Consider the following 26535-nt stretch of genomic DNA (forward strand, 5'->3'; position numbering starts at 1 on the left):
CTGGCTCCGCCACTGGTATATGGTGTGTTACTGGACGTACTATAGCACATGTATAATGGACCTTGCTCTGAGGAATAATCCTGGCACTGTAGACATAAACATTTACTCAATGGTCATGTTTCACACTTCAGTGAATACAAATGATACACAGAAGGCACTTGTAATTCACTCAGGGTATGAACAATAACATAGATTATGAATAAAGATGACATTTATTTTGCAGATCTAGTTAGTTTTCTTGTTACAGTATGTCTTGTAATATAAATCTGCTTACATGTTAAAACTGATAAAAATCTATAAAAGGCCACATCCTACAGTAATAAGGCCAGCCTTAGTGCAGGTGTACTGTATACTAGTGTCATATAGAGTACAATTTGAAAATCTTTTTCATTTAATCATTTAATATATGATTAAATGACTGACGTACAGTACAATGGGTAAAATGTTACTTAGGTTTGTTCAGGTGGTAAATTAAATTACATAACAACTACAGTACAACATGGCCAGCATGTAGACTTTGTACTTAAATTACCATAGTATATATTCTACATCACATAAGACATAAAGACATGACTATGATGGCAGCGTTCTGCCTTGTGAAAGGATTGAAACCTTCAACCACCCCTCCTCCTACAGTAGGCTACTTTTTTCTCTCTTCTCTCTGAAAGTGCATTCACACAGGAGAAGATATTTTTTCATGTCGCTTCAGTGGTGAAGCAAACTTTGCTCAAGTTGAGATATTTTTCAACTTGAGTGAAGATGCATTAAGTCATTTAATCAGTTTGCCTCATTTGTGCTGCCGATGCAGTGTCACGTCAATTCGCGTCTGTGTGTTGACTTTTTGTTTGTATGTACTGTAACTGCGCTGCACAAAAAATATCTTCGCCTTATGTGTGAACGCATGCGCACACTAAGATGCACGCACGCACGCACGCACGCACGCACGCACGCACACACGCACACACGCACACGCACACGCACACTCAAACGCTATCTCTCTCTCTCTCTCTCTCTCTCTCAGCACATTTAACCGCCCTCCAACCATGTCATCAGAAGGCATCATTAATTATTGTACAGTGCACACACACAGTGGATCCATGTTAACCTTAGTTGACCTCTGGAGATTCTCTATCGAATTCAACAAAGGCTTCATGAAAACAACCAACAGCCCTACGGTGTCTACTGTCTACTGCTTCATATCATTAGTTAGGGCTTGTGGACATGCCCCTGGCAGCCTCTCTTGTCTGGATGTCGGTTCTGTTGTGTAGGTGGGATCTGAGAAACCTGGAGAAGAAAGAACATTGGGTGAAAAGGGATTTGTATGAGTCAAGCGGCAAAGGAAACCTTATCTCTGAATGTTTGTCTCTGTGTGATTGCTAGAAGGATGAATGCAGATGGCAAATAAAAGAGAATCAGAGCAATCATAGGGCTAAGAGGCTTTAGCCCCTGCCAAATCAATCAAACATTTTGAGATTAAGCTGCTCATTCCCTGCTAACAACAGATAATATCACGCTTATTCACTCAGATCAGTCAGAACGCACGAAGGCAGCTAAAAATAGGACACCAGAAGCGTCTCAAACCAACAGTATCTGAAGCCTGATGATATATTTTGAAATCAGCAAAAGCCTGAGGCATGGATTAACTATGGATATAACTGATAAAATAACTTAAACTAACCTTTAGCATTATACAGTACTTGTACTTCACACATTGTGTACTTTTGTTACACCAAAAATAGCCTATCCTATTCTGCTATTTTCGCCAAACTATTTTCTCAGAATGTTTGCCTATTATGACGTGCCCAGATTAGGGACACAGGAGCTCGTGGTTAAATTACGGGTGGCTAGATCCCTGGCTCCTCCTGGGTTAGTGTCGAAATGTCCTTGAGCAAGACACTGAACCCTTAACTGTTCCAGATGAGCAAATTGGTACCATGCATGGTTTCCTCCACCGTCCGTCAATGAGTGAATGTAATGCGCATTGTGCTTTTGACCAAGATGCTATATAAATGCACCATTTACCTCGTAGGATGGGGCATGTGATAGGCCATGAAAAGTGGCAAATCCATCAGAGTTTGAAAAGTTGTGGGTGTGCATTTTCTTACTATATACGCTTCATTATGGAAGCTGATGTGAAAATATGACCCGGTGTCTTTTTTTAAAGACAAATAACACAATACAGTATCCACACACATACTGAGTATGATTTACAGATAAATAATACAAATACAGTACTGTATCATACCATTGGAGCCACTTTCCTTCCATTTTAACTTGTTGTCTTCAGTGTGCCGTGTCCACGTGGAGCGGAAACTGACCAGTTCAGCTGTGATGTGAGCCAGACTCCACTGTAGGCCTCTGGAGCTCTCCTTCCAAAGATTACTGGGGAAACATTATAGATTTTCGTCAGATTGTCAGATATTACTTAGAAAAAGACATTCCGGTCTTGGTTACTGGTGTTAATTTAATTTATCTTGGAATTCATTGTCCAAACCAGCTTTAATACGGTTAAGGTCTAATTAATTTCACAATAACAATCCTAGTTGTTATCCTATTTTCTGCATTATTTTCACATTGGTCAATAAGCTCGTAAAGGGAATTGATAACTCAATATAATTGGATAATGAATATGACAAAACACATTCTAACAAGATTGCGTCTAACAATGGCATGGCTCCCATGTTAATAACTATGTCATAACATAGTCTCGCGTTGCCAGATGATCAGAGATTTCCACCTACCAATATGTTTTTTTATATTCAACATAGTTGCTAATACTAGGTGGAAACGATTCAGAACCAATGCAAAGACTTCAGATGGTCCTTCATATTGGGGCAGTGACAGAAGTTGTTTTAAAGCAGTAGGCGTACCTGTTCTAGAAGAATTTAGATGTCACCAGACGTATCTGTAGACATTGATCTCCAATTGTCTGGCAACACGAGACTATCTTAAACACTCTTTAAAGATCACTGCAATATGAGGGTTGCTGGTAACCTGTGTCTATTGCAGGGGTCAGGTGGACCCGGGTTCTCTTCTACCAGGGGTATAACTATCTTCTCAGCCATGTCTGTTAACAGAGAGAATGTAGGATCCACGATGAAATCAATGAACCCTAAAAGAGAAAATAGCATACGGTATTGCAAGGTATAAAGGTCACAAAAGCATTTAAATAAGCATACAGTGTTTTGTTACATAACAAATCAGTGTGACTGGAATTTGTGGAGCATTGTAAGGGAGACATACCTATCTGTGATTCAGCTATGAGGGTGCTATTGCGATCGCACAGAGGAGAGTAGGGAAGGCCCAGTTCTGCCTCTCTATCGCCCTCACAAAGACACAAAGGGAGAGAGAAGACACCTTAACTACTAAGCCTTACATACTTTGTCGTACGATGAATAGCGATAATAGCCGATCTACAAGCTCACAAGAGAAATTGAAAAAATCTTCGCCTATAATGACATTCCCAAAATAGGGATTAAATAATGGTTATTGGTTTAATGGAAATGGACAGGAAAGGAATCAGACCAGAGAATGACAGCTTGACGAGTTATGGCATGACTTGAATCCATTTGGACGCAGTATTGTATAATATACTATAAATCGCATTCAGTGACAAATGAACCCAACTCAGCCCCTCTTCTTTGACAGATATTTTACGTATTTTACCAGACTCTCTGTACTGTACCGCACACCACAGGAGCAAATCCATTTCCTTTCAGAGTGTCTGTACAGTACCTCACACCACAGGAGATATTTGATTTCCTTTCAGAGTGTCTGTACAGTACCCACCTCACACCACAGGAACTATTCAGTTTTCTTTCAATCTCATGAAATGGAAAATTATGTCATTTCATAATTTAATTAACGCCCTCACAAGTTAATATGACTCACCTCTAAAGAAGCACTAATAAGCAAATGTCACGATCACTCAGGCTCCCTTTACAGACTCGTGGCCAATTAACCTCTTAAGCCATGTATAATTTGTCACACGACGAATAGCAAAAATAGACAATCCGCTATTTTAGCTATTCTTTTAATGTAAACATTTCTGACGATTTTTGAAGAATGTAGCAGCCTATGACATAACCAAAATCAGTACACCAGGTTGAAAGTGGTTAAAAATCTATTTTTGTGGCTGTTCATATCCAAATTGAAACCACGTGGTGGCTCCAATGTGTATAAGTGGCCAGCCTGTCGTCGGTGATGATTGACTCCCCATTGACCTCCTTATCCATTATTAAACAAAAAATAGTGGATGTACTTGTGAGATTAGCTCTGCACACACGCGCACACTAGGGCATTCACAGAATAGTCGAATATTCGAATATTCGAATATCAAACCGACTATTCGACTATCAAACCACTATTCGACTATTCGAAAAAAAAAAAAAAAAAGCATTTTTTTTTTTTAGATTTTCTTTTTTTTAGTGGCTTTTCTAGAGCAGACACGCAGCTGTGAGCTCTGGTGTGACGTCAACTCGCATTCCTTGAGTCGAGTCATCAATGTAATTGAAAAAAAAAAAAAAAAAAAAAGATTTTTTTTTTTTTTTTTTTTTTTATAATCAAACCGAATAATCGACTATTCGAATACTTTTGGGTCGAATAATTCGAATACCATAAATCACTATTCGTTAATGCCCTAGCGCACACACACACACACACACACACACACACACACACACACACACACACACACACACACACACACACACACACACACACACACACACACACACACACACACACACACACACAAACACACACACACACACACACACACACACACATATTAGAAAAGTACAGAAGTACAGAATTGAGGAGAACTGGACCGAACATAGACGAGAAAAGATGACAAAACACACTCAGTGGTCCTACCTGTCTGAAGAACTCTTCCATCAGAGCTTTGGTCCAACGAGAGTGCAACCCCCAGGGCTTGGATGGATGACTGATGTCAGCCGTATGCAGCAATAAGGACAGAGCCTTGGGCTTGTCAATTCTATTGAGGAAGAGCATACATTTATCAAATCCTATTGATGTACACTTCAGTTGTACTTAGCAGGTCCAGTGGTGGCCTTTGCTATGTTTCACCCGTTTCAATTGAAACGCCTCAGGGGCTCAGTCCGGGGCCCGCCTCCGGCTGCCCGACGTCCAAGAATTTCATGCAAGAATTGAATAAAAATTATTCAGCCTCAACACCACTACTAGTTGGCAGCAGCTAATAATCACTGGTGTTTGTTTTGACCTGTCAAGGTGTTGTTGTTCTGTTGCCGGTGAATTGTGACAGACAGTGAGACTACTGCTGATAGCAAAATGAAACGTACATGGGCAGGTTTTTGTAAAAAATAAAAAAATAAACTTTAAAAAATGGGGCCCCATATTAGCTCTTGGAACGGGCCCCCAGATCACTAAGGCCGTCCCTGAGCAGGTCACAGCCAGCTTTTAGGGATTGTTTGTTATGGTGCATTTTGCCTCAAGGTTGGAAAGACAACACAGAATCCAGGCTAACCTATCTCCAACATGGTTATGTCTGGGCAGTTGCAAGACACTGAACCCCTAATTGCTCCCGATGAGCAGGTTGGTGCCTTGCATGGTTTCCGCCGCCATCGGTGTATGAATGTGTGTGTGAATGGTTGAATATACAGACATGACATGACATCTGACCTTTTCACAATTCTCTTCACTTTTCCTGATCTTTCCCTTTAAAGTCCCCCCCCCCTTGCCAATTCGCACCTGGGACCATTTCACACCTGGCAAATTCCATCCTTCCTCCATCCTTCCTCCTTCCATTCCGACAAGGCTTGGACTATCCACTGATGTTCCACTGAAGTGCCAATGGCAGGCTCTTGGAAACTTTGAAATGTCTGTAATGCCCACTGTAAAGCCTTTTAAATAAAGGCGATATATAAACGCACAATGTACCATTATAATCGGCATCGAACCCATAATATACCTATCCAATATACTTTTATTCAACATCAGACACAGATCAGCCATTACCGTTCTTGTTGTTGTAGATAGGACTTCATGGCTTTAACTTGGAGGAGGTGAGAAGACATGTCTGTGGCAAGCACCATCTCTATAACCAGCGATCGCAACTCCCTGTCAACACACACACACACACACACACACACACACACACACACACACACACACACACACACACACACACACACACACACACACACACACACACACACACACACACACACACACACACATTACTTGTTGATCTGAGATAATGGGTGAACGCATGCGCACACTAAGATGCACGCACGCACGCACGCACGCACGCACGCACGCACGCACGCACGCACGCACGCACGCACGCACGCACGCACGCACAGGGTCGGGGGAGCACAGTGGTACTGTGCACAGATGACTGGCAGCAAGACTCAAAAGACATAATAAACCTTTTTAAGATTTCCTGATGGGCTTTCTTGTTACCATGGTAACATAGATCTGTAAACATTTTCCTGCAGGCTTCTGCAAAGCTTTACCACAAAATGTACAATATTTTGTGTAAAGCATTGTCTGTCTTGTCTGGAACCCTCGATTAACATGGCCAATAAAGGCCATTAATCAGAAGCTGACTAGTCCTTTGTCTAATTTTGCTAAAAATGGGTTACTTGCTATGCAATATTGTTGCTGAATAACAAAAATCACACCCAGTGTGAAGTGGGCGGTGTGGTCATCACAGTGGTCATCACAGTGATGGAAGCTGTGTTGATAGAAGATGTCATCTACATCTGGGGGGGACTTAAGTACAAAGGAGAGCACTGCAACATGCTTTATGCATTTGATGTCGACACTCACAGATGGTTCAAGCCTAATGTTTCCGGGACTGTTCCAAAGGCGAGGTTGGAACCGGATCCAACATTAACACGACTTTTAAGTGGAGATGAAGTATTTGTTAATAGCTGATTAACGGACTGGCCAGGCTTTAAATGACGTTTGTGCTACTCTACCGGTATAAGTTATAGTGCACTCCATTTGTTTATAGCAAGAGTTGATTTGAGTTGAGTCGGTTGTCCTTGGTTTGTGGCATGTTGCGATGGACAGTGCATCTGAAGGAGGGAGGACCAGAGGGGAATAATGCTGCTGTAGAAGTGCTACACAAGGTGTACTGCTTTGGAGGGGGCTCTGTAAACAGGGCCTTCTTAGACATTGAGATTGAGGTGCATATCTTCAACACAGTGTCTTTACGCTGGACGAAGTTGCCCCCAGTAACAACTGGCAGAGGTGAACGTCCCCTTGAGGTTCCCTCCATGTGCTGGGGCCACACAGCTGTGTTGATAGAAGATGTCATCTACATCTGGGGGGGACTTAAGTACAAAGGAGAGCACTGCAACATGCTTTATGCATTTGATGTCGACACTCACAGATGGTTCAAGCCTAATGTTTCCGGGACTGTTCCAAAGGCGAGGTACCTGCACTCAGCCTGTGTCTTGGGTAAGGTCATGTATATCTATGGAGGATTCACCATGCCAAATAGACACAATGACATCTACACGTTGGACACTATTACAATGGTCTGGTCTTTAACATCCAGAGAAACTCAGGCACCTGTTTCATCATGGCACTCTGCCACCATCATTGGGACAAAGATGTTTGTATTTGGGGGCAGACGGGACGAGGACCACTACAACAACATCAATGTGTTTGACACAGAGACCAACTGCTGGCTTAGCACTCCTTCTTCACAGGTTTTTCCAGAAGAACGAAAGGGTCATTCAGCTTTTGCTTACAACGGAGAGCTGTATATATTTGGTGGCAGCACCTTACTTCAGACCTTCAATGATCTGTGGAAATTCAATCCAGAGACCCTCACCTGGAAGAATATTGAACCAAAGGGGAAAGGCCCGCGTAGGACATATAGGATGTATAGGATGTGTTGCTGCATGGTGGGGGATCATATCCTCCTCTTTGGAGGATATGAACGTAGTGTCCTGTACATCTTAGACTTAAGTCCTAGTCTGAAGACGTTATGCAAGTTAGCAGTAATTCAGTATGATCTGGAGCAGCAGGGACTCCCACACGGCACCAGGTGGGAATTGGCAGCCATGAGTACTACCAACTAGGGTTGGGACAAGAAACGCAACACGGCAGTTATGTGATGCATACTGTGAGGTTGAGCTCATCATTCTTATGATTTATTTATATATTTTTGAGGGACAATTAATTGTATTTATTAATTTTTCTGCTGATGGAAGTGACAGGAGTGCATATGGTGTGCAATATGAAATGTAAGCTCACCATGTACACAGTAATCATTGTTTAGTACTCAACATCCACTGCTGGGTCAAATGCGGAAACTAGAAAAGGGGCGCTCCTCGGAGCGCATATTTCTGTCAGGCTGAGTTGCCTAGTCACATCTGTGTAAGTCATGGATTATACGTATATTACATGATATATGTTTTTAGTTTTAGAAATGTTTTAAGCCAATTACAGTAATTAGTAGTATTTGTGTTGCCCCCTATGGGTGTCAGTGAAATAGTTTTTGGCTCTGTTTAGAGACCCCTCAATGTGTGATTCGATGGGGACGGCCATAGCTGAACGGTTAGAGGCTGCCTGGGAAACAGAAGGTCCCATGGACCTGCTCCTGCCTGAGCGCTCCATATGACCACCTGAGCAGCCATCAGCTAGGTGAAGCTGAAACTGAATTTCCCCCACCGGATTAATAAGATCTACATTACTACATTGGATAGTAGTAATACGACAAAGAATAAAATAGGGCATTCATTTATGAGAAGACATAAAAAGATAAAATATGGAGATACTGTACAAGGTTTCTGCCCAACAGTGATAATATGCATTCTAATTTACAGGTAGAACCACCATTTTGATTTATAAATGAACAACAAGAAGTTAAACTAGGTGACAAGAGCTTTCTCATCTTACATCCATTCCTCTCGAGTCAGGTTGATGAAAATGTTCAGTTGGTCATCCTGCAGCAGACGGAACGCTGCACTCAAATGATGGCTCTCTTGTACCGACCGGTCATTGTAGATCATCGCAAACTCTGACCTAAGAGAGAGGGTGACATATTCACAACACAGTCTGGCTGTACGTCATGTCTATACAGTTTTCTTTGAGTGATCAAAATGGAAATGGAAATGATCATCTGGCATTGCCTTCAGTAACTATATATGTGATAGTCAAATGTGATAACCGCCGTTCGTCATGGCCCTTGGTATCCAATCACAGGGAACAACGAATGCTTGTGATTATCTGTCTATCAATCTATCGATCTATCGGATAATCACAGGCATCGATTGATCGGGGAAAACTAAGGTAAAGGGTTGGTGGGAGAGGGGGAAAGAGATAATGAGTGTGAGAAGGATGTACAGTGTATAAAATAGTAAAGTGTATGGAGAGGGTGGGCTGAGGGAGAATGCCTCTAGTAATGAGAGTGAAAGACGATAGTAGAAAGGCTGCAGGGAGTATTCCAACCTATTACTGTAGGTCTTTCATAAATGAATTTAACATTAATGAATAGTAGCAGATGATTAAAGCTGAGGACTTTTGAGTGTTAATTACTCAGTTGAGGCTTGATAATGACCTAATTTTACTATCAAGCTTCCAGTCTACTCTCATTTGCATAATCTGCTTCATTAGGATTCTTACAATGGGGAGCAAAGTACATTATGAAAAGCTTTCCAATTAGCGATTCTTATAACCAAACCACACACAAAACAGCCCTAGTGGCCAAGATCTGTTAAAAATAGCTTTACACAGAGTAAGGGAAAAAAGTTATGCTTCTTGAAAAGAATGTTAACTTAGGTCTGGGCAATATATCGATATTATATTGATACCATGATATGAGCCTAGATATTGTCTGGTATTTTCAATATCGTAATATTGTAAGTGGTGTATTTTCTGGTTTTAATAGATTCAGTCGCCCAGAGGCGGCACAGCAGTTAAGGTTACAGAGTTACAGGTAAAGAGTAAGGAGTACAGCAATACAAGGCAAAAAGAAAAACAAGAAGCATCAACAATACAGAGCAACGGTATACCTGTCAAACGTAAAACCTGTTAAATAAAGTGTCCATTACAATCAGTGCCTCTTGAGTGTCTCACCGTATCCCGCCATAACAAAAAATAAAGTGTCCATTACAATCAGTGCTTCATACGTGTCTCACCATATCTCGTCATAAAACAAATAAAGTGTCCATTACATTCAGTGCAAATGCGTGAGAAAGTGAAAGTTCTCACAGTGAAAAACTGCACAAAACCCTACCCTAGGAATGTCATTAGAGGTCAGAGTCTAATCACTTAAGAAAAATAATAATATCATATTGGGATATTTCATTTTGTCCATGTCTCTCTGCCATTTCTTAAAGTACTTCCCACATTTTCAACCTATCTTTATATACTTGGTCCTCAGTAATGATCTTTATGGGCGCTCTGGGGCGGTACAGTGGTAAAGGGCCTGCCCACCGTGGTGATCCGGCTTTGTCAAGCGACTATACGAAAACAATTGGCCCGTGGGGGGTAAGCCGGGCGTGGAGGGTGATATTTGTCATTGTGCATATTCCTACGGGCGGGACTCAGAGGGGGGCTGTGGACATTTCAGAAACCTGGCTACTACATGATTTCAAACTCAAATTTTTTACTAATGGCTTCTATTTTAGCACGCTAACTTTCCAGGAAGAGAAAGGCTGTAGTTTCCATTTGCTGGGAATCCCCATTGATGATGTCATTCGTAGAACTTTCCATAACCTAAACCCACCAATGAGACAGAGAGTGAGTAGAAGGAAATGGTGCCATCTCATCTGAGCAGCCATCAGCTGAATGAAGCTTGCACTGAATTTCTCCCACAGTATAAACAAAGGTCACCCCTCCTAAACTCCAGCCCCAGGATGTGACATAGCTAGTACTGTAGTACTGTATATACAGTATACAGTAAGTGGATGGAGTTCATATGAAAATATAAGAACAGTACTTACTTTGTGTGAATATGGAAGTTGTTTGTGGTTCCTGTGTGCTCATAGTCATGGATGGCCGCAGCAAACAGGGCCGCCATCACCTCCAGCTCTGTTAGCCAGTGCTATATAGACACAAAACATGAAAACAATCAAATACAAGGACTGCCCGTTTTCAATTAGGGTTATAATATGTAGTTTAAATGATCGGTTTACAATCTGTTGTAGTGACAGCAAGTCCTCACTTCTCTATCTGAGAAGCAGGTTTAGGGCCACCAAACTGATCGTTCAATTATATCGTTGTCGGGCAGAAACCTTGTATCTCCATTTTTCAAAAAAATATGAGTGATGTGCTCAGTGCTCTGTACTGTACCACTAGTCCGGTGCGTAGGAGCAGGCAATGTAACGTCTGAGTGACATCAGCAGCATGGATGTGACTGTGGTAAGAATTGTTGTGTTTACAGTAGCCTCTCTCCAACGCAGATAGGAACTCTGTTAGACAGGAAATGGGGATCTACAAAATACATAGTAGAAACCTGAGTGTAAATTGTATTAATTTGATTTTTTGTGAGTTTTTCCCCTTTCCCCCCAATTTAGTTCTTTCCCCACACACTTGTAATCGTATCACTGCTGACCCCTACTAGTTGGTCTTGCGACTGGTTAGTTCTAGTGTCGGTATTGAAACCACATGCCTCTTCCGATATACATGGAATCACCTGCCGTTTCTTTTCACCTGCCAGTGAGGAGCTTCACCAGGAGGACATCCAAGAACATCCTATTCCTCACAGCTCAACAGCCTTCTGACAGGCGCCCTTGACCAACCTGTTGTAGCCACTAGTGCAGCAACAAAGAACACCCTCCCCGCCCGGCTTCCCCCCACCAATTGTGTTCATTTGGATGCCCCACTAAGCCTGAGGCACCGCAGAGGATTCAAACCCCTAGTCTCCGTGTTGGTGGTGGGCAGGAAGAAATCTGTGCATTATGTTATTACTGTACATACAGTAGTATGAAAACCGAAGTTTATTGACCTTGAAGCGGCTGTTCAGCCCATATCTGATGATCAGCTCGAAGAACAGCGCTTGCAGAGAGTGGCCAGAGCTGGCGGAGTTCAGAGCAAACACATCAAAGTTCCAACGGTCAACATCCTAGAGAGAGAGAGAGAGAGAGAGAGAGAGAGAGAGAGAGAGAGAGAGAGAGAGAGAGAGAGAGAGAGAGAGAGAGAGAGAGAGAGAGAGAGAGAGAGAGAGAGAGAGAGAGAGAGAGAGAGAGAGAGAAGTTGTGTTACTGTAAATATTGTACTTTTGACTCCAGTACATGTTTAGGAAGAGAAAAAATATGAATATGAATTAACCACTTTCCATTTCAAATACTAGACCGGTGCCCGTTGGTACCGGCCTACTTGGGAACGATGCATATAGAGAATGCATGCCGCACCCTGTTATGCAATACCCGTTATACCTGTTGTACCTGTCTGTCTGTGCCACTTTTGTGCCCATATGGAAAAGTCCTTGTGCAGTGGTAAACGTCTGAGGAGAATATGTGGAGAATGTCTGAAGAGTGCAAACTGTCTATGGAAAGTGGACTGACTAACTAATCAAATGGCAGGTGTGGGGAATTCGACAGGTGTGGGGAATTTGCTAAATCAAGCTTAGGCTGGGGTTACCGACTGACTCGATGCCATGCACTGCACTCCCTCTGGGCGCGGGTCATCTGCGACGCATGTGCCAAATTTGAAATTTCGCACATTTATTTTAAGATGGTGAAAAAGAAATTGTCTAATTCTAAAATGTTAATACAGCAATGCAATTATATTCAGATAAAATTTACTTTTCATTTGTACTTTGTTATACTATTAATACATTATAAGTATTTTGAAAAGCAAGTACACCAGTACTTTAACTCAAGTATTTGACAGAGCAGCATTCACTTAGTAGTTGAGTAATATTTGACCAGGAATACTGGGGGTTGATAACAATTGTCCACCACTGGTTACTATGGGTAGGAAACGTATAATATATACCTGCCTGGACTATATACAATTCCTTTTGTGGCATCCAATTTATAGCGTAACATGCGAAGAGTAAGGCTAGATTGATATTGATGATCACTTACCCTGAGGCAGTTTACGACAACCTCAGGTTGGTCTGGCACCGCTGCAGTGTAGGCCCTCTTGAACATCCTGGAATAATGATGAGATGTTTATATTGAGTTCAGCTCCAGTTCATATGGTGACACTGTGCAGCGAGCTAGCCTCAGGAGCTGTTTATATAAATCCTCCCGTGGACGGACCTGTCCCCCCCCACTGGGCAGGATATTTTACAGAGGAAAGGAGGCTAATGTTTTACATGATGGTGCTCAGTTTTCACGGGCAGTCTGTTCTGTGGCTTTGAGAGAGACGCAAATGGATGATCCAGTTACAGTTATAGACGTGGAAATCATTCAATCTTTACAGTGGTGTATTTATACTTGATACTAATTTATACATAACGTGGCTATTCTGCTATTTATGCTCTGTGATACCCTAGAGACTATATCCATTAATAATATGCCTGATGATGTTTACAGCCTATAGCTGTGGTTCTCAACGTGGGTTCAGAGGACCCCCACGGGTCGTTGAGGGGGGCTAAATGATTGATAGTTAGGAACCAAATGGACCCTTACGGGTCTTTAACTCTGAGACTTTTACAGTGTAGATTCCGGTCCCAGGGATAGAAATCGTATGGGGGTCTGTGACCTGCGAATGCATATAAAACTGGGGGTCCTTGAAATTAAAAACGGTTGAGAATCACTGGCCTACAGTAACTGCATTGTGATAGACTTATAAACACTAACAACAACTGGCCTAATAGCTTTTTTTTATCACCATTACTCCAATTTGATTCAGCAAAGAGACAAAAATAGAATGAAAGTGAAATAGAAAGTGCGACCTTTCCACAAATATCCCAGCCTGCACTGCGTGCACGATGCTGCGGAACTTGGGCTTCTCATCTGAGCGGCGTGCGGGCCGACGGGCTCTCTGAGTGAAGGTGGAAGCCAGCCAGTCGGTGACTTCTGAGGGTACACCGTCCTTGTGGAGCTGCTGAAGGTCATCCTCAGAGTCCAGGGACTGTCTTTGAACACACTCACATACACATACACATACACATACACATACACATACACATACACATACACATACACATACACATACACATACACATACACATACACATACACATACACATACACATACACATACACATACACATACACACACGGACTCACTGTCACAATGTTTTCACTACAATGGCAGTATATTGCCAGCTAAAAACAGGCTGGCATCCTGGTGAATCATGACCATAAAACGTTTGATTCTGTGAAAAAAAATTTTTGAAAACGGCAAAACAAATTAAATATAGTATATCATATAATTAAATATAAAATTTTAAAAAATCACAGAAAAAAATGTTTTATGGTCATGATTCACCAGGACCCTGGATGGCTTGATTCTAGGCTTAAAATAATTTATATAAATATTTTTGGAAATGTCAATGGGAAAAATCCCTTGACTATTTTGGAGTGGAACCAGAAAATGGCCACCACTGCTATGCCCTATACAGTACCGCCATACAAGATCAGAGATCAAATCAAAGATAGAAGATAACATCACATAGAGTATACCACTCATTTGCCAGCATTTCAGCAAAGTGAAAACAGGGTTGCAGGTATAGGTGAGAAGTCACCCACAGAGCCGGAAGCCAACATGCAGAAACACAGTACACAAAGAATTTGTGCAAGTACTGTATTAAGAATTTATCAGCATTAAAAGTAAACCCTCTTCAATCTAGAACAACACATAGGAAAGGAAACTGGCTTTGAGTGTGGCACAGCCACTGTCCCAGTCATGCAGAAACAAATCTTCATAAAGGCTATATACTATAATGACACTGATGGAGGGAATGAAGACAGAAGCAAAAGACACTAAGACTTTGTTAATACCTGTTCATATACTCTTACCTTGTTCCGTCAAGGTAAACTGCCTCAAGTAATGATGCCGTGAAATCCAAATTCTTTTTGATCTCCTCAAAGTCGACATCTTTCTCTTCCAGTTGCTTTACCATACTCCTCAGCCTGGAACACACATTCATGATGTAAAATAATATCCATTTGAATGCACTACTACAATGTTGGGCAATCTACTCAAAAAGCAATTAGGGAAAGCACTGCCTTAGCGAAAATGGTTATAGGTTACTCAAGTGTTTTGGTGCGTAAAAGTCCTTTTCAATTATTTTCCTTTATTGACGTTTGTTTCATGACATGAATTGAAAAACAGACAGTCGTTCTCAATATGAATAGCAATGCACACAATCGTTGCACAAAATTATGGTAACAGAAAGAAAGAAAAAAACACATCCAACTCAACCACTTAAACCCTACTATAGTTAGTTGACCTGATTCCCAAGGGCCCTATACTTAGTTAACCAGATCTAAATATCTTCACCAAAGATTGCCGATCTACAACCTAAATGCGCTGTATTGAGCTTGCAGCACGTTGGTATACATTTTTCTGCTTCTGTAAGCCAGGCTAATAGTGCTCAGTTTTTGAACAGTGTCAAGCCCAGGTTGGAAAGATCATCTTAACAGGCGAGTGAGGCACTGTAATCTCAAACATCTCAGAGAGGTTAGAAGACACCATCTCCCAGAGTCTGGCCACTGGAGAGCATTCCCAGAATATATCTAAACAAGTACAATTGACCTTCATAGAACACAGAGCACAAATAGGTTCAGCAAACATTTTCATTAAACATCGCTTTCCTTGTGTAAAATTATAATGATGGGTGTGAAAATCATCTGATGAAATCATAACTTTCTACAGATGGAAAAAAAGGTCGCCATGAACAAAACAGGATCTGTGTGCGACATGAGCTTTCTAAACTCTACTTGATTAAATAAATGAAAGCGCTTCAATGTTTATGAGTTAGCCCAGTGAGTTGGATCACAGGCTCACAGCTGCTGAGGAAACGTGGTCCAAGAAAGTGCTTTGACAACAGGTTGAAAACGCCCCACTAACGGGAACACAGTTCATTTGGAAGTGATTTAAATGCCAAACTGTCCAAAGAAAGCCAATGGCAAAAGGGCATCGTTAGTGCCAAATATTTCATGAGAGGAAAACTTCCCATGGTCAGGGGCTTATGTAACCTAATTTGGTTTCAGTGGGCTTTGGTGAAGAATGTGAAAGTGTTCTGATGTAGATAGACCTTTATCGATCCCTCGAGGGAAATTAAGTTGTCATGGCCAGTATGGCAGTATGAAACACAGGACAGATACAGAAAACAAGAGATACAACTAAGAATAATAATAATTATTAGCCTATTATAAGAATAGACAATTGTGAAAATAAGGCTGAACAGGTAGTAACGTACAGGGATTAGGAAATACGGTACCAAAACCAGGGTCCTTGTTTGGCCCTCTGCACTTGGACCACCCAGACTTTTCCTGATGTATGAGCTAATAACAGCTTTACATATAAATGTGCATAAACATATATAACCCAGTCAACTGCAGCCCTTAATCATTTTCTAATATAGAACTGGTGGAATAAGCAGAAATATGTTATTTGATTCCCTATATCTTTGCAATCTCAGTAATAAATAAGAAGCAAGTGCATACCACAATACAGTTTGCAAAGTTCCTAACAATTGCCGAAATCAGCTCGTTAGAATTCCTAAAGTTTGTGTAACTGTTTAGTTTTGTGACTGTTGATATAGAGACTCATTAGTAGTATTTCTGCAGTATTTGTCAATTGCGTTACGTCAAGTCTTTGGAACTCAAATGTTGAATGTTCACTGCCCATAATGCGTGCTGACCATTGACCATTGCGGCTGTTCAAATCACAAGCAGACAACTCCTGGCGATGAGAGGCTCACAGCTTGTTTCAAGTGTTTATCGCGCTGGCAAAGGCCTTCAAAAGCTGTTGAGTCATAAAAATAGCATGCATCAGAATGCCACAGCTCTTTTTTTTTCAATCTTGAATAATCTCTCAGATAGCACAGTCCTCTTTGCTTCGCAGCTACAGTAACCACAGTTTAGGAGTATCATTAAGGATATTACTGTTAAGAGCACTTGCTGTAATGTGTATTAATAGTGGCAGACACAGGATAGGTAAAATTGGCACATACTATACTATGCATACCTTCTCCTTTATATGCAGTACAGCAGTTGTTCTGTCAAGGACCCCCAAATTGATACGTATTTGGCAGAGGAATCCCATTTGAAAATAATTTTGTGAGATTAGATTTAGTACATCTACAACTGTCTACTACAGGTGAGGAGAATGCAGTAGAGGGAGTGAAACATATATATGAATATAGTCATTCTTACACATTCTCTCACTTGGCTAGCTTCTATCCGGCAAAATAATTGTGAAATGAAACTGTTCCTCATATTGCTGGGGACCCCCTGGAAGCCCCTCAAGGACCGCTGGGGTCCCCAAACCCCACACTGAGAACCACTGCTGTACAGTATATGAGCTGAATGTTATGTGGTATTTGAAAGGGGCGGCTTGAGGGGAGAAGAGGAAGGTGATGACATGCATAAGGGTGACAAAGCAGTTTAGCATGGCACTTGTCAATGCAAAGTATTCATTTATGATAAATACTTTTCCCAAATTAAACAATTATGACTGGGCATGTTCTTCTAATAGGCAATTATTTGGCAAGATTAGGCAAACATTTGGCGAAAATAGCCACTCTGCATTGCAACACATTGTGAGCTTATAGATCAGCTAATTTCGGCAATTAGATTTTGGTGTACAGGGAAAAAGGAGGGGGTATAGACCCCTGGGGACGCCAGTCCCTAGGGGGGACCCCAGTCAGTGAAGTATCTAGGGTATAAGCAGTTAATTTGTGAGGGGTTTGCCAAACTAAGCACAAGAGCATGCAACTCATGTCATTCTGCAACCTGACTGATAAGCGTATTAACCAAAACAAAACCACATGTTGTCTCTGCGGCACCTCTCTCCCACGGCATACATAGATAGTGCAAGAGGGTGAGTAATGACAAGTGTTCACACAAGAATCTGGAGTTAACAAGTGCTTGTTCATCACGCTGCAGAGCCAGAGGTGAAGCAACGGTTAAGTAAAGTCTGATTTATGTCATACAACAGAGTAGGAATTACCATCAGTTTCCAGTAGTGCCTCTGTGCCTTACAACGCGCTTTGTGAGCTTGTAGATTTGCTATTTTCAGCGAAAGCTTTCGCCACAATAACAGAAAACAGGAAATACACTAGTATTGAGCCCTGAGGGACTCTGTTTACTCATATGGGGTTTAAGTGGTTAAGTCCAAATAATGGAACATCATGACCCTTGTGTTAACTTAAGGCTGAACTGCAGCAGGCTTGGCTTAACTTTTTTATTTTTTTATTTTTTTATCTGTGCTCAGGTGGTCATATCAATATGGTCAGTGTACTCGACCACGTCCCTATTTTGGGGGTAATCAAAATCGAAGAATTTAATTTGTTTTATCTACAAGCTTGTAGATTGATTGGCTATTCATGGTATTTGTTGTTCGACAAAGTACTGTAGTATATAGGGTTTAAGTGGTTAAATCACCCTGTAGTAGTTTATCCAACTTTCCAGCCCACTGGCTGTCTTACCTAGAGATGGGAACCTGTAGCCGTTTCTTACGGACGCGCACCAACTCAGCCATCCAGAATCCAAGCTGCAGTAATGCCCTCGTAGAGACCCAGTTCAACAGCAGGACAAGCTAAGGAAGGAGAAACTTGAAAAAGAAAAACTTCTGTAGAGGAGCAGTGAACAGAAAAGTTCTCACAACCACTCACACTGTATCCTGAGACAGACTTCTGTTTCAACAGCTCTCCCACCCACTTCTAGAGGGACCCACTCCACTTCACTCTGATTGGTTAGGCAGGCCTAAAGAGTGTGTGTGTGTGTGTGTGTGTGTGTGTGTGTGTGTGTGTGTGTGTGTGTGTGTGTGTGTGTGTGTGTGTGTGTGTGTGTGTGTGTGTGTGTGTGTGTGTGTGTGTGTGTGTGTGTGTGCGCGCGCGCGCGCGTCTGTGCGCCTCTGTGGGTCTTTGTCTTTGAGTGTTTGTGAATATGCGTAAACCACGTCTCTGAAGTGTGAGTGAGCTGACCTCACTGATGAAGTGATGACTGCCATGCTTTCAGGCACTGTGTACTCTAAACCCCGAATGAGAATTTTCCACTGCCGACGTGAATCGGGGGGTGGGGGACGACAGAGAAAGCCTTTCACTCTGAATTGCCAAAGACACCCGAACCAAAATATATAAACAACCCTTGTCCTCGAAAGCCACCCGCAACAGCTCTGCAGCCTGACAACAGTTGCGCTGGGCAGTGGCTGCCTGTGCGCAGAAAATCTGAGGGTGGGGGCTTGAGCAGAAAACACTTGCACACCTCAAATTTGTTTTTGGAGGGAGAGGAAGGGTTTTTAATAGGTTTCAACCTGTTTACAGCCTGGTTGTAACGTGTTACAAAAATTATTATAGGATCTAAATGCTGCAGGTGTACCTTCATGAATGGCAGTCCAATAGCATCGTTTTTAACCCATAAGCCCTATTCAAAAACGTTCCAAAAATATCCTGTTAACTCTATAAGCTCACAGCTTGTAGATTTTTGTTTTGAAAAATGTTGAATTCTTCTTCTTCCTCTTCCTCTTCCTCTTCCTCTTCCTCTTCCTCTTCCTCTTCTTCTATTTTTTGTATTTGTTGGTTATACACAAAACATATACTATGAGCATGAAACAAGGAAATTGTATGTTACACTATCAACGTTATAAAAGCAGTTATAACAGCTGCCAGCCCATGAACACTTAATTGACCGGGTTCCCCCACAGGACTATACTTGGCCTTCTTCTTTTTTCCCTGTACACCAAATATCTTCGTCCGAAATAGCCGATCTACGGGCTCGCAAGATTTAGACGAAAATGTTCTTTCGCCTATTATGACATGCCCAGAATAGGGCTTATGTGGTATAAGAAAAGTATGCACACAAGATCAGAGGAGACAACAATGATTGTCCCCTAACAACTTTTACAGTTTGCAGGTCCTAAATTCATTAGTCTTTTTATAGAGGGCTGTGAGAGCGGTGCTGCAGCATGGCTTGGGAAAGCCCCTGCCCACTCCCTGCTGTCCCCCTGCTTGCTTGTCTGGCTTTGGCCACTGGGTCAGGCTGACTCTCATGCTCCCATGCTCTTTGACATGGCACCATGTACTGCAAAAGCTTAGATTAGTTGACATTGCAGCATACAAATGTTGTTGGTCGCGTTAAAGCTGTTTTTCCACCCACCGCAGCGATCTGTGCCACCAATGGACATTTGTACAGAAATATAATTGCAATCGTCTTCGAGAATCAATGCGACACTGCACTGCAAAATCACTGTGCATTAAAATGTGTTATGTATGTTATATACGCTGATTTCTCCAGTGCACCTGCAAAAAAAGGTGGGAAGGTGTGCAGATACCTTTGCGATGTGGCTCTGCAGGAGTCTAGCCGCCTATAAGAAGGTCTATCTGTATGTCTGTGTGTGTGTCTCCACAGTTGTTAATACCTGGAATGTAATAATACCTGGAATTTATATAGCGCTTTTCTAAGTACTCAAAGTGTACGTGTGTGTGTGGGGGCCAGGGGGAGATGGGGAAAAAAAGAGATTAACTTTATTAGGAAAAAACTCGGATAAGCAAATAATAAAAATTAAAAGCAATAAAACACTAAAAACAAGAGTTGAAATCAAAGTCAACTCGGAAAGGCAATAATTATTTAATCTAGCAAACACTGGGCCAATCAATTTCTTGATGCCACAGAAGTTTCCACATTACGTTTTGAAATGTATGACTTTAATCTGATTAATAAAGCAGGCTCAAACCTTGCCCAAACGTCAAGTCATAAGCATCATGGATACATCACAGCCGACTGACGTCACAGACTGGCCACATTAAGGCCAAGATCCACATTGTTTTTAAATAGAAAGATAATTAAAATGCAGTAAAACAAAGGAGTGAACCCCAAAATCTGTCAGAGAATATCACAATGGTACTGTACTGTACTTACTTACTTACTTTTTATGATATATTAACTATTTTCGCTGGGGACCACCTGGAACCCCCTCAAGGACCCCTGGAGGTCCCCAGACCCCACTTTGAGAACGAGTGCCCTAAACTGCAGATCCATCATGTCAACATACACACTTCATGTCCTCCGTCTCGGATGATTAACTTAGTACCCTCTGAGCTTTCTCTATCCAGTAACTGACCTGAGGTCAGCTATAACTCTCCCCAAGATATTTACTTCAGAAAGCCATGTCTGACTTATGACACAATAAATCTTATCAAAGGGTCACTAAGACCCATGTGGGAATATGAAGTTTAACATCTTAATAACCCCTATATACTTTGTTGATTGTGGTCCCCCAGGGGCCTATACTTGGTCCCGTCCTTTTTTCCCTCTACACCAAAAATAGCTGATCTACACGCTTGTGTCCCATTGCAAGCTTACGGATCTGCTATTTTTGCAGAATGTCTGCCTATTTACATTCATGTGGTTAAAATGATTCGGACGATCACATATGCTTTGGCGATATTGGATGTAAATTGCACCTCAAAACTAAACTTTTCTATCTAAAATCAGTTCAATTCAATGTGAAAACATATCCTTCTGGGACAATAAAATCTAATCTTATCTAATCTAATCTTCAATTAAATGTTATTGTATCGCCTGCCAAATCACAAGTCGTCTCAAGACAATTCACATGTAGAGCAGAGAGCCAATGTTTGTTCGATGGAGCGACAAGACAAAAACTCCCTTTTAATAGCGTCTCTTTTCTTGGGTGAACGTTCGGTGAAAATAGCTCTCAACACGACACAGCCGAGCTTATACATCGGTTATTTTCAGCAGAGAGATTTGGTGTAGAGGGAAAAAATGAGTGGGCCTAGTATAGAGCCCTAGGGGACTCTGGTCAGCCAAAATTATAGGGTTAACAGCAAGAAACCTCGCGCAGGCTCAGGGTGGGCAGCCATCTGCCTCCACCAAAACATTATAGCACAATATTGTCACAATAATTTGATAATAATTTGCTCTTACCCTTAGCTGCCACAGTCCCAATGCTGTGCCCCCTGCAGTTTCTAAACTTAAATTGTAAGAAAAGGAAATCAAGTACGTGGACTTTAATCAAGCTAATTCTGTATAGGCCTTTCCTACATTAAAACCCAACCCCCCCCCATTTTGTTTACCTTTCTTTAATATTTTTATTTATAGTTTATAGTTTTTTTTTACCTTTTTTAACTTGTCCTTCCTAATAAAGTTGTTTTTACTGTATCTTGTTTCTGTAAAGCGACTTTGAGTACCTATATATATTATATATATTTATATAATATTTTGTCAGAATTTATATGCGTTATTCTTCAGATAGTACAGAGAGAGTAGAGAGACAGGAAACCAAGGGCATAGAGAGGAGAGACATGCGTGATAAGACTCGGGTCCACATGGCGCCAAGGAGCATATATGGTCTGTGCACTAAATCGCTGAGCCGTCCAGGCGCCGAGAGATGTCATTTTTGGATTGTAAATTATCTGTAATAAGAAAAAGGTAAATATTATGAAAGGTCTTACCGTCCCATTGTGGTCCTCAGTGTCTCCGGACTAATATGACGGTTCTGCACACTCTACGTGTGTTTGGAGTTAGTGTCACGGCCTCTGGCTCCTCACTTTGCTGGTGACCCTGACTGTGCATGTGTGTACAGTATGTTTATGCGTGTGTGCGTGTGTGACAGTGTGAGTGTGTGTCACCGCTCCTAGTGCTCAGAATCCCCGGCACTCGGCAGGAGAGCTTTCTGCGTCACCGGTGCATTCAGCAGGGGCCTTTATATTGGGACCAGAGTTTCCACCATTAGATATGTGTGCAGTGTCTCGGGACAGAGCTGTGATCCACTGCGGTGCAGGACATAACAGCTCAGGATAAAGCCCCGATTTATACTCGATTGCACGCCGGTGTTGTGCACCAAAAATAGCAGATGTACAAGATCACAACGTGAGCTATACACCACAAATAAATTATTTGTGGTGTACAACACGATGCACAACCAAGTATAAATTGGATGTAAGGCCTCCACACGCACAGTGGAGGAAGAACTGAGTGAGTGCATGAGAAGCTAAACGGATACAGACAAGACGGCTCTGCAGGGGACTGTACAGTAGGTAGAGAGATGGATATACAAATAAAATTGAACATGATGGCACTTCTATGTCCCCGTGAAGCCATTATTGCTCAAACCAAAAGACAGTGCCAGGGACACTCTCAGACCCTTAACTACTACCGTACCTCCCCCCCCACTCACACATAGACAAAAGTGATCTCAACAGCCATATCTCCAGTGTGGCAACCAGCCACAAAGGGTTATAAATGGGGAATAGGGTGGAAGCAGAGGAGAGGAGAGGAGAGGAGAGGAGGACAGGGGAGGAAGGAAGGAAGGAGGCTGGGTGGGAACAGGGTTGGCTGCAAAATAAAACGGACTGAAATTAGCAAAGAGGAACTTTATGTATAGATGTGTTAAAGAAAGGGGGTTGTAAAGATGATGGATTTGGGTGGGTGGAACTGGCCAGATTGGGAATGACTGTAAACACTGTAGACCATGGCTGGATAGTAACAACATGAACCCTGGCGTCCCTATTCTGGGCATGTCATAATAGGCGACCATTCGATGAGAATAGGCAGCCGATTGCTGAAATTGGACGATCTACAAGATCACAACGTTTTGCGAGATTTAGCGTAGAGGGAAAAAAGGAGGGGACCAATTATAGCACCCACCCTGGTCAACACAGTATATAGGGTTTAAGTAGTTACATTGAGTGCAATACAGAAGACAACATCAGCCCAATTAAAGCTCTTTATTCAGAGAATTATTTTTAAAGAATGTTAGAAAATAATACATCTTTTAATACAAGACAATGGTTCATATCCAAAAATGTGTGACAACCTCTGCCGCAGTCTGAAAACTCATCTCTTCAGGCTCCTTCTCACCCCATCCTTATTTCTTTTGCATCTGCACTTGTTGCCTATTTACATATGTTAAATGTTAGTTATGTTAATTAGATAGATGTATTTGTTGTTTACTTGTCCACATACTGTATGTAACAGTATGTTATTTAGATGGATGTTTAGTTTTATGTCTACCTGCTCTCCTAGTCAATTTGTGGCACTCTTAATTACTCGACTAGGGTGTCCTGTAAGGGTGACTTACAGGACCCAACCTTGCATTTGTGTAATTTAAATTACATTGTAAATTATTGCTAATACTTTAGATGTTCACAGTCCAGAGGATGATAACAGTAAGTAGGTACCAGCCAACAGTTAGTTAATTACTATGTTTGCAATTTGTTTTTAATTTTATCTTAATTTTAAAAATAAATTTAAAAAATGCTTATGAGCTTCAGGCAGTACTACCCGACACCAGGTTATAACACTTCTCAACGGAAGAGTAGGGAGACCACCTCCAACCTCTGCAGATGTACTATGGTAAAGTATTAACATACTCTACCATACAGATTGGTTAAAATAATGTTCTATATACTAAAGAAAAAAAATTCTGGATTTGAGCTTTACGGTAACAGCAGCAATATGATCCACAACAAACTAGCACTTAAAGCGTAGGCTCATTTCACCACACATTCGGGGGCGAGGGAGGGTAAATGATGAATGTCGTCCCCTCCCTTGACATTTAAAGGGTGACCCCAATTTGCTCCACTGTGGCTGCTCAGTGGCCATCAGTAAGTTATAAATGAATGATTTATGGTTGTAATTAATTTGTACATTATGAAGTGGCTCATAGCTTTATTTTCTTGTTATGTTTGTGTTGTATACCATGTATACTATGATTTTTATTCTTTCTGTGCTGCTGCATGGACCCCAATTGTCCTCCCGAGATCAATAAACTGTCTACCTACAGTACCTATATTACATGTAACTGCATGAACGTAAGACTAAAAATAAAAACCTACATGGCCATCAGAAGCCCTTCCCAGAAAAAATAAATCATATACAAACGTAAATGGTAATAATGACAAAAGCCCAACTGTTAGCCAAGAGTTATGACAAAGGTCTTGAAGACCTCCCTGTATGCGTTACGCAGAAGAACATAGGGGAAACACTTCTCCAGCATGTCTTGGCTCAAGAACGGCGACTCCTCCACGATCTACAATGCAATTAAGTATAAAGAGTGAGTTAGGTAGGTGTAACTTGATAACAATAGAAACAAATTATGTATAATTGTAAGTTAAATCTCCCACGACATGATTGTTAATTAACCGTGAACAGCACATTTCATGACTGTTAATTTAACTTTGCGAACATAAAAGGGGACCCACAGCACACAGGATTTATACTATGTGGTAAGCCCGACAGTACATAGTAAAATCCTCTGTTAATTTAACTGTGTAAAAAAATGTACCCTTACGGGTCCATTTAGATCCATTTGTACACTCTCAGAGTAAATTACAGTGCAACAGGCTCCAGTAAGTAGGTGAATAAGTGTCTTTCTAGCAGTACGGTTGCTGTGTATGGTGTTGTGGAGCAGAGCTTACCATGTGTAGGAGCAGATACACAGAGTCTCGGTTCTTGATCTCCATTCTGTCCTCATTCTGTCCCAGCTGAAGCAGAGTGGAGGAAGCCAGCTATACGGAACAGCAACAGCAAGTTAAAAACAAATTGAAAGATTTACGTACCGTGAACCTATTTTAATGTGGTATACTGTAGGGTGGCATGTTTCTTGACAATGTCGTTGGACGAGAATGCTGACATAAGTAAACATGAAAGTATAGGAGCCGTATATAGTATTGCCCCCCTCGCGCGTGCGTGTGTGTGTGTGTGTGTGTGCGCGCGCGTCTGTGTCTGTGTCTGTGTTTTTGTGAATAAATAAAGTATTACGTGTTTGGTTTTGACTCCACGTGCTATACAATTTCCCATGGAAATCACTCATCTCATTATCAAATATAATTTGTAGTTTATTTCTGAGGGCACAAAATGTAGCTGCCTCTTTTTAGAATTTAGTGGAGGAACATCATGTACTGCAGTTGTAGGAAGCTATACTGTACTGTACAGTATGTGAGACTCACCAGGAGGAACTCTTTGAGGTGCTGCTCTATGTTCTTGTTCTGAATGGTGAACATGGCAGCGGCCAGCTGGTTTACGGCCGTAGCTAAACAGTGGATGTTGTTGTTGTGGCCTGTTGAGTAGAGAGACACACACCTCAATAAGTGAAACGATGGACCAGAGAACAGAACCGAACAGAACAAAAACAAGCACAGAATGGAGTAGAATAGAACAGAATTAAATTGTCAAGCCCTATACATGGCAGATTTGCCCGAAATGCCCCCTATACCCGCATATCTGTATAAATACCTCGAAAAAGTTAGTGACACCCACAGCCACGAAACTAGAGGGAGCGTAAACAACAATCTGGTACCACCCACCCATAAAACAAACATGGGCAAATTCTCCTTCTATAGCACAGCCACCAATGAATGGAATAGTAACCCCATAACCCCATCCCTCAAAAAATGCAGTTCGCTGGGCTCATTCAAAACAGCCCTAAAAACCCATCTTTCTG

General features: G+C 41.6%; 2 protein-coding genes and 1 long non-coding RNA gene across 5 annotated transcripts in view; 1 reads left to right on the top strand and 2 right to left on the bottom strand.

Moving 5' to 3' along the window:
- Nucleotides 1-26535, top strand: part of LOC308081740 — a 143337-nt gene that overhangs the window by 4332 nt on the left and 112470 nt on the right. The gene's annotated exons all lie outside the window — the stretch shown is intronic.
- LOC308082401 (dual specificity calcium/calmodulin-dependent 3',5'-cyclic nucleotide phosphodiesterase 1B-like) lies at nucleotides 145-18748 on the bottom strand. 3 transcript variants are annotated; one of them, XM_080424137.1, is made up of 14 exons: nucleotides 18557-18748; nucleotides 14919-15032; nucleotides 13850-14032; nucleotides 13035-13101; nucleotides 11951-12067; nucleotides 11296-11436; nucleotides 10947-11047; nucleotides 8899-9024; nucleotides 5998-6099; nucleotides 4876-4996; nucleotides 3244-3325; nucleotides 2995-3112; nucleotides 2236-2382; nucleotides 145-1284 (listed from the first exon to the last, which is right to left on the bottom strand). In XM_080424137.1, the coding sequence occupies exons 1-14, from the start codon at nucleotides 18607-18609 to the stop codon at nucleotides 1203-1205; spliced, it is 1554 nt and encodes a 517-aa protein (XP_080280263.1). In that variant the 5' UTR covers nucleotides 18610-18748; the 3' UTR covers nucleotides 145-1202. The 3 variants fall into 3 exon arrangements, with proteins under 3 accessions (XP_080280263.1, XP_080280264.1, XP_080280262.1); XM_080424138.1 differs by having other exon boundaries at nucleotides 147-1284; nucleotides 2246-2382; nucleotides 3244-3313; XM_080424136.1 differs by having other exon boundaries at nucleotides 148-1284; nucleotides 2246-2382.
- The window catches only part of nckap1l (NCK associated protein 1 like), a 40283-nt gene continuing 37551 nt past the window's right edge, over nucleotides 23804-26535 (bottom strand). The window contains exons 28-30 of the mRNA XM_080424997.1: nucleotides 26042-26151; nucleotides 25511-25600; nucleotides 23804-25122 (exon numbers count right to left, since the gene is read on the bottom strand). Of these exons, the coding sequence (XP_080281123.1) occupies nucleotides 25006-25122; nucleotides 25511-25600; nucleotides 26042-26151 (317 nt within the window). The 3' untranslated portion in view covers nucleotides 23804-25005. The remainder of the gene's footprint in view (nucleotides 25123-25510; nucleotides 25601-26041; nucleotides 26152-26535) is intronic.

Source organism: Gymnoscopelus braueri, assembly GCF_963280865.1.
Source record: "Gymnoscopelus braueri genome assembly, chromosome: 3".
Taxonomy (NCBI): domain Eukaryota; kingdom Metazoa; phylum Chordata; class Actinopteri; order Myctophiformes; family Myctophidae; genus Gymnoscopelus; species Gymnoscopelus braueri.

What these genes read in the sequence shown, in the direction of transcription:
- LOC308082401 (XM_080424136.1), bottom strand. Translation starts at nt 18,609, where the DNA reads ATGGCTGAGTTGGTGCGCGTCCGTAAGAAACGGCTACAGGTTCCCATC. An exon ending in CTGACTCGAGAGGAATGGAT is followed by an intron (nt 6,100 to 8,898) that starts GTAAGATGAGAA and finishes GTGTGTTGACAG; the next exon opens with GGAGTTGCGATCGCTGGTTA. An exon ending in TATCTACAACAACAAGAACG is followed by an intron (nt 4,997 to 5,997) that starts GTAATGGCTGAT and finishes CTTCCTCAATAG; the next exon opens with AATTGACAAGCCCAAGGCTC.